Source organism: Oncorhynchus mykiss, chromosome 6, assembly GCF_013265735.2.
Source record: "Oncorhynchus mykiss isolate Arlee chromosome 6, USDA_OmykA_1.1, whole genome shotgun sequence".
Classification (NCBI taxonomy): Eukaryota; Metazoa; Chordata; class Actinopteri; order Salmoniformes; family Salmonidae; genus Oncorhynchus; species Oncorhynchus mykiss.
Window position 1 is genome coordinate 93,131,814 of NC_048570.1, and position 12,826 is coordinate 93,144,639.

Sequence of the window (12,826 nt, forward strand, 5' to 3'; positions counted from 1 at the left end):
AGGCCACAGGCTCAGTGGGGCTGGGCAGGTCCGTCAGAGCCTGCTGCCTGGCTGCCTTGGCTTCCATAGAGGACGTCTGGACACATGAGACATGACCGTTAACTCCCGTTTACTGTCTGGACTGAATTGGTCACACTGTATTGTTACACAATGCTAAAGAAAGAGCCTGCATAGCCGGTTCCTCTCTGTTCGGGGGCAGGCTTGGCCACTCCTGTGTTACGGTTAAAGATAAACTAAATAAAGGAGTAGCTTTAAATGTTGTAGGTCATACAGGGGATGAAAACTCAGAGGATGGAAGATGGCAGTAGATTAGTATAATACAGTACAGTGTTAACCAACTCTGGGAACTCCTAATGTGAGCTGTTGGAGGAACTGGAGCACTGGAGAAAACAGTAGTACAGTATAGTATAGTATAGTATAGTATAGTATAGTATAGTATTACATAGTACAGTATAGTATAGTATAGTATTACATAGTACAGTATAGTATAGTATAGTATAGTATTACATAGTACAGTATAGTAGCGTACAGTGTGGTCTAGTATAGCACAGTATAGTATAGTATAGTGCAGTACAGTATAGCACAGTATAGTATAGTACAGTATAGAGTAGTATATTATAGTATAGTATGGCACAGTACAGTATAGTATAGTATGGTACAGTAGAGTAGAGTATAGTATATCATATTATATAGTATAGTACGTTAGAATAGAATATAGTATACCATAGCACATCATAGTGTAGTATAGTACAGTATAGTGTAGTATATTACAGTGCGTTATAGTATATTACAGTAAAACACAGTAAAGTAATGTCAAGCATACCAAAGTACAGTAATGTATAGTATAGTACATTCAAGTATAGTAAAGTATTGTAAAGTATAGTAAGGTATAGCATAGTACAGTAAAGTATATTAAAGCATAATAAAGTATAGTAAGGTATAGCATAGTACAGTATAGTATTTTAAAGCATAGTACAGTTTTGTAAAGTATAGTAAGGTATAGTATTGAACGGCATGGTAAGGTATAGTATAATATTGTAAAGTTTAGTAAGGTATAGTATTGAAAAGCATGGTAAGGTATAGTATAGTATAGGAACGTTTAGTAAGGTATAGTATTGAAAAGCATGGTAAGGTATAGTATAGTATAGGAAAGTTTAGTAAGGTATAGTATTGAAAAGCATGGTAAGTTATAGTATAGTATAGGAAAGTTTAGTAAGGTATAGTATTGAAAAGCATGGTAAGGTATAGTATAGTATAGGAAAGTTTAGTAAGGTATAGTATTGAAAAGCATGGTAAGGTATAGTATAGTATAGGAACGTTTAGTAAGGTATAGTATTGAAAAGCATGGTAAGGTATAGTATAGTATTGAAAAGCATGGTAAGGTATAGTACAGTATTGTAAAGTACAGCATAGTATACCTCTATGGCATGAGTGTACTGTTCCAGCCTGTTGTCGATCTTGGAGATGGGGATGGGAGGCTGGGTCTTCTTGATGCTGTTACTGTTTTAAAACAAGACATATTCCATGAACATCATTCTTTCATAGTACTCTGAGGTAGAGGTTAGGGTTGATAGTACTCTGAGGTAGGGTTAGGGTTGATAGTACTCTGAGGTAGAGGTTGGGTTGATAGTACTCTGAGGTAGGGTTAGGGTTGATAGTACCCTGAGGTAGGGTTAGGGTTGATAGTACTCTGAGGTAGGGTTAGGGTTGATAGTACTCTGAGGTAGGGTTAGGGTTGATAGTACTCTGAGGTAGGGTTAGGGTTGATAGTACTCTGAGGTAGGGTTAGGGTTGATAGTACTCTGAGGTAGAGGTTGGGTTGATAGTACTCTGAGGTAGAGGTTGGGTTGATAGTACTCTGAGGCAGGGTTAGGGTTGATAGTACTCTGAGGTAGGGTTAGGGTTGATAGTACTCTGAGGTAGGGTTAGGGTTGATAGTACTCTGAGGTAGGGTTAGGGTTGATAGTACTCTGAGGTAGAGGTTAGGGTTGATAGTACTCTGAGGTAGAGGTTAGGGTTGATAGTACTCTGAGGTAGGGTTAGGGTTGATAGTACTCTGAGGTAGAGGTTAGGGTTGATAGTACTCTGAGGTAGGGTTAGGGTTGATAGTACCCTGAGGTAGGGTTAGGTTTGATAGTACTCTGAGGTAGGGTTAGGGTTGATAGTACTCTGAGGTAGGGTTAGGGTTGATAGTACTCTGAGGTAGGGTTAGGGTTGATAGTACTCTGAGGTAGGGTTAGGGTTGATAGTACTCTGAGGTAGGGTTAGGGTTGATAGTACTCTGAGGCAGGGTTAGGGTTGATAGTACTCTGAGGTAGGGTTAGGGTTGATAGTACTCTGAGGTAGGGTTAGGGTTGATAGTACTCTGAGGTAGGGTTAGGGTTGATAGTACTCTGAGGTAGAGGTTAGGGTTGATAGTACTCTGAGGTAGGGTTAGGGTTGATAGTACTCTGACGTAGGGTTAGGGTTGATAGTACTCTGAGGTAGGGTTAGGGTTGATAGTACCCTGAGGTAGGGTTAGGTTTGATAGTACTCTGAGGTAGGGTTAGGGTTGATAGTACTCTGAGGTAGGGTTAGGGTTGATAGTACTCTGAGGTAGGGTTAGGGTTGATAGTACTCTGAGGTAGGGTTAGGGTTGATAGTACTCTGAGGTAGGGTTAGGGTTGATAGTACTCTGAGGCAGGGTTAGGGTTGATAGTACTCTGAGGTAGGGTTAGGGTTGATAGTACTCTGAGGTAGGGTTAGGGTTGATAGTACTCTGAGGTAGGGTTAGGGTTGATAGTACTCTGAGGTAGAGGTTAGGGTTGATAGTACTCTGAGGTAGGGTTAGGGTTGATAGTACTCTGACGTAGGGTTAGGGTTGATAGTACTCTGAGGTAGGGTTAGGGTGGTATGTTTCATTGCTAAGTAAAGGTATAGCTCATTCTTAAGACATCTAATGAATCCACACTCCTTTGATGGCTATTTTGGGTATGGCGAAGGATTCCTGTGTGTCATAGTCTAAATAAAGTGATAGTAGTTATACTCCCTATGCTCTTCTTTCAAGTCAACCTGAAACCGTTTCAACACTTGTCTGACCCCAGGCCTCCTGCACGCCACAAGCATTACTCTTGCTTCAGGCATGTGTGGTTTAACCCAACCAGCTCCATTTACATTTGCTATAGCACAGGAGCTCACTGCCCAGCAAGAGGAGCAGGACATCTCTAGTCTCAACAGGAGCTCACTGCCCAGCCAGAGGAGCAGGACATCTTTAGTCTCACCAGGAGCTCACTGCCCAGCCAGAAAAGCAGGACGTCTCTAGTCTCACCAGGAGCTCACTGCCCAGCCAGAAAAGCAGGACGTCTCTAGTCTCACCAGTAGCTCACTGCCCAACCCAAGGAGCAGGATGTCTCTAGTCTCACCAGGAGCTCACTGCCCAGCCAGAGGAGCAGGACATCTGACCAGGAGCTCACTGCCCAGCCAGAAAAGCAGGACGTCTCTAGTCTCACCAGGAGCTCACTGCCCAGCCAGAAAAGCAGGACGTCTCTAGTCTCACCAGGAGCTCACTGCCCAGCCAGAAAAGCAGGACGTCTCTAGTCTCACCAGGAGCTCACTGCCCAGCCAGAGGAGCAGGACGTCTCTAGTCTCACCAGGAGCTCACTGCCCAGCCAGAGGAGCAGGACGTCTCTAGTCTCACCAGGAGCTCACTGCCCAGCCAGAGGAGCAGGACGTCTCTAGTCTCACCAGGAGCTCACTGCCCAGCCAGAGGAGCAGGACGTCTCTAGTCTCACCAGGAGCTCACTGCCCAGCCAGAGGAGCAGGACATCTGACCAGGAGCTCACTGCCCAGCCAGAGGAGCAGGACGTCTCTAGTCTCACCAGGAGCTCACTGCCCAGCCAGAGGAGCAGGACGTCTCTAGTCTCACCAGGAGCTCACTGCCCAGCCAGAGGAGCAGGACGTCTCTAGTCTCACCAGGAGCTCACTGCCCAGCCAGAGGAGCAGGACGCCTCTAGTCTCACCAGGAGCTAACTGCCCAGCCAGAGGAGCAGGACGTCTCTAGTCTCACCAGGAGCTCACTGCCCAGCCAGAGGAGCAGGACGTCTCTAGTCTCACCAGGAGCTCACTGCCCAGCCAGAGGAGCAGGACGTCTCTAGTCTCACCAGGAGCTCACTGCCCAGCCAGAGGAGCAGGACATCTCTAGTCTCACCAGGAGCTCACTGCCCAGCCAGAGGAGCAGGACGTCTCTAGTCTCAACAGGAGCTCACTGCCCAGCCAGAGGAGCAGGACGTCTCTAGTCTCACCAGGAGCTCACTGCCCAGCCAGAGGAGCAGGACGCCTCTAGTCTCTTAGGATGTCTAACAGACTAGACCACATATCAACACAGACTATCCTCTAAACAGTGATCTCTTCCATCTGCTTTCATATAATATCTATAGACTATATCAGAGATCCTCTAAACAGTGATGTCTTCCACCTGCTCTAATATAATATCTATAGACTATATCAGAGATCCTCTAAACAGTGATCTGCTTTAATATAATATCTATAGACTATATCAGAGATCCTCTAAACAGTGATCTGCTTTAATATAATATCTATAGACTATATCAGAGATCCTCTAAACAGTGATCTGCTTTAATATAATATCTATAGACTATATCAGAGATCCTCTAAACAGTGATCTGCTTTAATATAATATCTATAGACTATATCAGAGATCCTCTAAACCGTGATCTGCTTTATTATAATATCTATAGACTATATCAGAGATCCTCTAAACAGTGATCTGCTTTATTATAATATCTATAGACTATATCAGAGATCCTCTAAACAATGATCTCTTCCATCTGCTTTAATATAATATCTATAGACTATATCAGAGATCCTCTAAACAGTGATCTGCTTTATTATAATATCTATAGACTATATCAGAGATCCTCTAAACAATGATCTCTTCCATCTGCTTTAATATAATATCTATAGACTATATCAGAGATCCTCTAAACAGTGATGTCTTCCATCTGCTTTAATATAATATCTTCCTGTCCCTCTGATTTAGGCCAGATAAATGTGACACCGGAAAACTTTAAACTTTATTAGCAGTGACTTCTACCAACGCAGACAGATGCTTTGTGTCGAGGGTGTTTGGGTTACCATTAGTTACGATGATGTCATTGACTCTCTGATGATGAGTTCCATCATGTTCACATTTTATGAAAGGGGCTATTATCCTCACGCAATGTTTCCTCTTACAAGTGTGTGTGTGCGTGAGTGTGTGTGCCTGCGTGCATGTTTATGTATGTATGTGTGTGTGTGTGTGTCCTCTGACAGATGGGAAACAGAGAGGCAATAAAACACCGGCTCACCTGATGACTTCATCTCTTAAGGCCCTCAGACTCCTAGTTAATGCTATCCCTCAACATTCTCTGTCTTAAGGCCCTCAGACTCCTAGCTAATTCCTCTCTCCCTCACCATTCTCTGTCTTAAGGCTCTCAGACTCCTAGCTAATTCCTCTCTCCCTCAACATTCTCTGTCTTAAGGCCCTCAGACTCCTAGCTAATTCCTCTCTCCCTCACCATTCTCTGTCTTAAGGCTCTCAGACTCCTAGCTAATTCCTCTCTCCCTCAACATTCTCTGTCTTAAGGCCCTCAGACTCCTAGCTAATTCCTCTCTCCCTCACCATTCTCTGTCTTAAGGCCCTCAGACTCCTAGCTAATTCCTCTCTCCCTCACCATTCTCTGTCTTAAGGCCCTCAGACTCCTAGCTAATTCCTCTCTCCCTCACCATTCTCTGTCTTAAGGCCCTTAGACTCCTAGCTAATTCCTCTCTCCCTCACCATTCTCTGTCTTAAGGCCCTCAGACTACTAGCTAATTCCCCTCTCTCTCACTATTCTCTGTCTTAATAAGGCCCTCATACTCCTAGCTAATTCCCCTCTCTCTCACTATTCTCTGTCTTAATAAGGCCCTCAGACTCCTAGCTAATTCCTCTCTCTCTCACCATTCTCTGTCTTAAGGCCCTGAGACTCATTGCTAATGCTGTCCCTCACCATACTATCTCTATCTCACCATGAGGAGCGTACATGTTGCACCGGCTATACGAGTGTTAGAGTGTATCTATCTAACCACACGGCTGCTATAGGATCAGATGTCTAATGTATTCCACCACACGGCTGCTATAGGATCAGATAACTAATCTATCTCAGTGCGAGGCTCCTCTGTAAGCATATCGCCCATCTATCTTACCAACAGCCACCAAAGAAAACACATCTGGTTTGACTTAGTACACATAAATCATCACTGACAAAGAGAGAGAGAGAGAGAGAGAGAGAGAGAGAGAGAGAGAGAGAGAGAGAGAGAGAGAGAGAGAGAGAGAGAGAGAGAGAGAGAGAGAGAGAGAGAGAGAGAGAGAGAGAGAGAGAGAGAGAGAGAGAGAGAGAGAGAGAGAGAGAGAGAGAGAGCCTGCAAAATCCCTGCTTTTCTATTTCTCTATTTCACTATCTGTTTTTTTTCCCACCAGAGCAAGTACTTAATTATTTCACCTCAGATATTTTCACTCACCTTTTCTGCAGAGAGCGGTTCAGAGACTCAGTCCTCTCGTTGATCTGAGGAAGGGAACAAGGACACCGGGTTTGTAATGGGAGATAATATATCTGAAGCTACCTAGAATAACAGCTAACAACTTCAATCTACAGTAGCTCTACATTATTTATCTACAGTAGCCCTACATTATCAATCTACAGTAGCCCTACATTATCAATCTACAGTAGCCCTACATTATCAATCTACAGTAGCCCTACATTATCAATCTACAGTAGCCCTACATTATCAAACTACAGTAGCCCTACGTTATTTATCAACCGTAGCTTACATTATCGATCTACAGTAGCCCTACATTATCAATCTACAGTAGACCTACGTTATTTATCAACAGTAGCCCTACATTATTGATCTACAGTAACCATACATTATCAATCTACAGTAACCCTACATTATCAATCTACAGTAGCCCTACATGATCAATCTACGGTAACCCTACATTATCAATCTACAGTAGCCCTACATTATCAATCTACGGTAACCTTACATTATCAATACAGAGTATTCCTACCCATCCAAAGAATTCCTTCTCGTTAAAGCATTTGTGGTTTGTACTGTCATGACCTGTTAAAGGTGTATAATACTGTCATGACCTGTTAAAGGTATATAATACTGTCATGACCTGTTAAAGGTGTATAATACTGTCATGACCTGTTAAAGGTACTGTCATGACCTGTTAAAGGTATATAATACTGTCATGACCTGTTAAAGGTGTATAATACTGTCATGACCTGTTAAAGGTACTGTCATGACCTGATAAAGGTGTATAATACTGTCATGATCTGGTAAAGGTGTATAATACTGTCATGACCTGTTATAGGTGTATAATACTGTCATGACCTGGTAAAGGTGTATAATACTGTCATGACCTGTTATAGGTGTATAATACTGTCATGCCCTGGTAAAGGTGTATAATACTGTCATGACCTGGTAAAGGTGTATAATACTGTCATGACCTGGTAAAGGTGTATAGTACTGTCATGACCCGGTAAAGGTGTATAATACTGTCATGACCTGGTAAAGGTGTATAATACTGTCATGACCTGGTAAAGGTGTATAATACTGTCATGACCTGATAAAGGTGTATAATACTGTCATGACCTGTTAAAGGTGTATAATACTGTCATGACCTGGTAAAGGTGTATATACTGTCATGACCTGTTAAAGGTGTATAATACTGTCATGACCTGGTAAAGGTGTATAATACTGTCATGACCTGTTAAAGGTGTATAGTACTGTCATGACCTGGTAAAGGTGTATAGTACTGTCATGACCTGTTATAGGTGTATAATACTGTCATGACTTGGTAAAGGTGTATAGTACTGTCATGACCCGGTAAAGGTACTGTCATGACCTGTTAAAGGTACTGTCATGACCTGGTAAAGGTACTGTCATGACCTGTTATAGGTGTATAATACTGTCATGACCTGTTATAGGTGTATAATACTGTCATGACCTGTTATAGGTGTATAATACTGTCATGACCTGTTATAGGTGTATAATACTGTCATGACCTGTTATAGGTGTATAATACTGTCATGACCTGTTATAGGTGTATAATACTGTCATGACCTGGTAAAGGTGTAAGGTACTGTCATAACCTGTTATAGGTGTATAATACTGTCATGACCTGTTATAGGTGTATAATACTGTCATGACCTGGTAAAGGTGTAAGGTACTGTCATGACCTGTTATAGGTGTATAATACTGTCATGACCTGTTATAGGTGTATAATACTGTCATGACCTGTTATAGGTGTATAATACTGTCATGACCTGGTAAAGGTACTGTCATGACCTGTTATAGGTGTATAGTACTGTCATGACCTGGTAAAGGTGTATGGTACTGTCATGACCTGTTATAGGTGTATAATACTGTCATGACCTGTTATAGGTGTATAATACTGTCATGACCTGTTATAGGTGTATAATACTGTCATGACCTGGTAAAGGTGTATAATACTGTCATGACCTGGTAAAGGTACCGTCATGACCTGTTATAGGTGTATAATACTGTCATGACCTGGTAAAGGTGTATAGTACTGTCATGACCTGTTAAAGGTGTATAGTACTGTCATGACCTGATAAAGGTACTGTCATGACCTGTTAACGGTACTGTCATGACCTGTTATAGGTGTATAATACTGTCATGACCTGTTAAAGGTGTATAGTACTGTCATGACCTGTTATAGGTGTATAGTACTGTCATGACTTGGTAAAGGTGTATAATACTGTCATGACCTGGTAAAGGTGTATAGTACTGTCATGACCTGTTATAGGTGTATAGTACTGTCATGACCTGATAAAGGTGTATAGTACTGTCATGACCTGATAAAGGTACTGTCATGACCTGATATAGGTGTATAGTACTGTCATGACCCGGTAAAGGTGTATGTAGGGGCCACACAGTAAGTTGAAAGGAACAATCTTCCCCTTGAAGTTGTCAACATATTATCCATCAGCATGGCTCACAATAAGGACACCTTCCTGTTGATGATGTAGCAACAGTGGCTCAGAAGGTCTTTGGAGGGAAGGTGAAACAGGAACGCTTGGTCGCGGATCTGTTTGGGTTGTCTTGCCAACCCATATGGTCATTGATGCATGACAATGTCCATATTTGGCAAGACAGCACCAACAGATCTGGGACCAGGCTAGAAACAAGAGCTGAGTTTGTATGAAGCGCAGAATGACATAAAAAAAAAAAGACAGACAGCTGACAAGTGGTGTCACGTTACGATCACACGGAACACAACAGAAGGGAAACCTTTGTGTCACAGTTAACCCCGTGGTGACCTTTAACCTGGAATGACCCCTGCATGGGGTCAACGTTCCAGAACAGAATCATTCTGTGTTCTGTTATATTATGTTTCCCCCCTTCAGATTCAGAATCACTCTTGTATTACATTTAAAGTAAAAATCGAACCGGATCTCTGTTGTAATGCATCGTATACAACAACAAATATCATGCTGGTGATTCCTTGACATTTATTAGAAATATTTCCTTTCGTTTTAGTTATAAAAGCAAACAGGGAACAGAATCTAACAGGGGGGGGGGACTCAATCTAACACGGGGGGGGGGGGGGTTTAATCTAACACGGCGGGACAGAATCTAACACGGGGGGGTTTAATCTAACACGGGGGGGGACAGAATCTAACACGGGGAGGGGGGACAGAATCTAAAACAACAACAGAATAGTTTTGATTTGGATTAAATTGTTCTGAAATACGTTTGTCCTCTGGAACCCTGGGTCTCCAAGGTGAAACTCACCGTGCAGGTATTCTCAGACGTCATCCTCTCCTCGGTGTCATTCTGGAAGGACACACATCACAGGGAAGCACATTGATGACAGGAAAGACACAAGCCAACGCCACTGCTGCAGACTTTCTTTTCAGATGACTTTTACACTGCTAACGACGTGCCAAGAAACACGATAATATATAAGGTCATTCATCTGATAGATACGTACAGTGAGAGGAACACTTTTACACTGCTAACGACGTGCCAAGAAACACGATAATATATAAGGTCATTCATCTGATAGATACGTACAGTGAGAGGAACACTTTTACACTGCTAACGACGTAACAAGAAACACGATAATATATAAGGTCATTCATCTGATAGATACGTACAGTGAGAGGAACACTTTTACACTGCTAACGACGTGCCAAGAAACACGATAATATATAAGGTCATTCATCTGATAGATACGTACAGTGAGAGGAACACTTTTACACTGCTAACGACGTGCCAAGAAACACGATAATATATAAGGTCATTCATCTGATAGATACGTACAGTGAGAGGAACACTTTTACACTGCTAACGACGTGCCAAGAAACACGATAATATATAAGGTCATTCATCTGATAGATACGTACAGTGAGAGGAACACTTTTACACTGCTAACGGCGTGCCAAGAAACACGATAATATATAAGGTCATTCATCTGATAGATACGTACAGTGAGAGGAACACTTTTACACTGCTAACGACGTGCCAAGAAACACGATAATATATAAGGTCATTCATCTGATAGATACGTACAGTGAGAGGAACACTTTTACACTGCTAACGACGTGCCAAGAAACACGATAATATATAAGGTCATTCATCTGATAGATACGTACAGTGAGAGGAACACTTTTACACTGCTAACGACGTGCCAAGAAACACGATAATATATAAGGTCATTCATCTGATAGATACGTACAGTGAGAGGAACACTTTTACACTGCTAACGACGTGCCAAGAAACACAATAATATATAAGGTCATTCATCTGATAGATACGTACAGTGAGAGGAACACTTTTACACTGCTAACGACGTGCCAAGAAACACGATAATATATAAGGTCATTCATCTGATAGATACGTACAGTGAGAGGAACACTTTTACACTGCTAACGACGTGCCAAGAAACACGATAATATATAAGGTCATTCATCTGATAGATACGTACAGTGAGAGGAACACTTTTACACTGCTAACGACGTGCCAAGAAACACGATAATATATAAGGTCATTCATCTGATAGATACGTACAGTGAGAGGAACACTTTTACACTGCTAACGGCGTGCCAAGAAACACGATAATATATAAGGTCATTCATCTGATAGATACGTACAGTGAGAGGAACACTTTTACACTGCTAACGACGTGCCAAGAAACACGATAATATATAAGGTCATTCATCTGATAGATACGTACAGTGAGAGGAACACTTTTACACTGCTAACGACGTGCCAAGAAACACGATAATATATAAGGTCATTCATCTGATAGATACGTACAGTGAGAGGAACACTTTTACACTGCTAACGACGTGCCAAGAAACACGATAATATATAAGGTCATTCATCTGATAGATACGTACAGTGAGAGGAACACTTTTACACTGCTAACGACGTGCCAAGAAACACGATAATATATAAGGTCATTCATCTGATAGATACGTACAGTGAGAGGAACACTTTTACACTGCTAACGACGTGCCAAGAAACACGATAATATATAAGGTCATTCATCTGATAGATACGTACAGTGAGAGGAACACTTTTACACTGCTAACGACGTGCCAAGAAACACGATAATATATAAGGTCATTCATCTGATAGATACGTACAGTGAGAGGAACACTTTTACACTGCTAACGGCGTGCCAAGAAACACGATAATATATAAGGTCATTCATCTGATAGATACGTACAGTGAGAGGAACACTTTTACACTGCTAACGACGTGCCAAGAAACACGATAATATATAAGGTCATTCATCTGATAGATACGTACAGTGAGAGGAACACTTTTACACTGCTAACGACGTGCCAAGAAACACGATAATATATAAGGTCATTCATCTGATAGATACGTACAGTGAGAGGAACACTTTTACACTGCTAACGACGTGCCAAGAAACACGATAATATATAAGGTCATTCATCTGATAGATACGTACAGTGAGAGGAACACTTTTACACTGCTAACGACGTGCCAAGAAACACGATAATATATAAGGTCATTCATCTGATAGATACGTACAGTGAGAGGAACACTTTTACACTGCTAACGGCGTGCCAAGAAACACGATAATATATAAGGTCATTCATCTGATAGATACGTACAGTGAGAGGAACACTTTTACACTGCTAACGACGTGCCAAGAAACACGATAATATATAAGGTCATTCATCTGATAGATACGTACAGTGAGAGGAACACTTTTACACTGCTAACGACGTGCCAAGAAACACGATAATATATAAGGTCATTCATCTGATAGATACGTACAGTGAGAGGAACACTTTTACACTGCTAACGACGTGCCAAGAAACACGATAATATATAAGGTCATTCATCTGATAGATACGTACAGTGAGAGGAACACTTTTACACTGCTAACGACGTGCCAAGAAACACGATAATATATAAGGTCATTCATCTGATAGATACGTACAGTGAGAGGAACACTTTTACACTGCTAACGACGTGCCAAGAAACACGATAATATATAAGGTCATTCATCTGATAGATACGTACAGTGAGAGGAACACTTTTACACTGCTAACGACGTGCCAAGAAACACGATAATATACAAGGTCATTCATCTGATAGATACGTACAGTGAGAGGAACACTTTTCCACGGTCGAAAAGGTTTATTTTCCTAGTAGTTTGGCTAATAATCTTTGTGTTTTTTCCGATTGATTTTAGAGGAAAATATATTTGTTTGTAAAAAAAAATCACTGAACC

At 41.6% G+C, this 12,826-nt stretch overlaps 1 protein-coding gene across 5 annotated transcripts in view; it reads right to left on the minus strand.

Moving 5' to 3' along the window:
* Positions 1-12,826, minus strand: part of LOC110516876 (caldesmon, smooth muscle) — an 87,539-nt gene that overhangs the window by 20,305 nt on the left and 54,408 nt on the right. For 3 of the 5 annotated variants that reach the window (XM_036981592.1, XM_036981594.1, XM_036981597.1), the window contains 4 exons: positions 9,844-9,885; positions 6,538-6,581; positions 1,419-1,500; positions 1-76 (listed from right to left, as the gene is read on the minus strand). The exon at positions 1-76 is cut by the window's left edge and continues 65 nt beyond it. In XM_036981592.1, coding sequence (XP_036837487.1) covers positions 1-76; positions 1,419-1,500; positions 6,538-6,581; positions 9,844-9,885 — 244 coding nt within the window. The remainder of the gene's footprint in view (positions 77-1,418; positions 1,501-6,537; positions 6,582-9,843; positions 9,886-12,826) is intronic. The other 2 variants (XM_036981593.1, XM_036981595.1) reach the window with 1 other exon arrangement.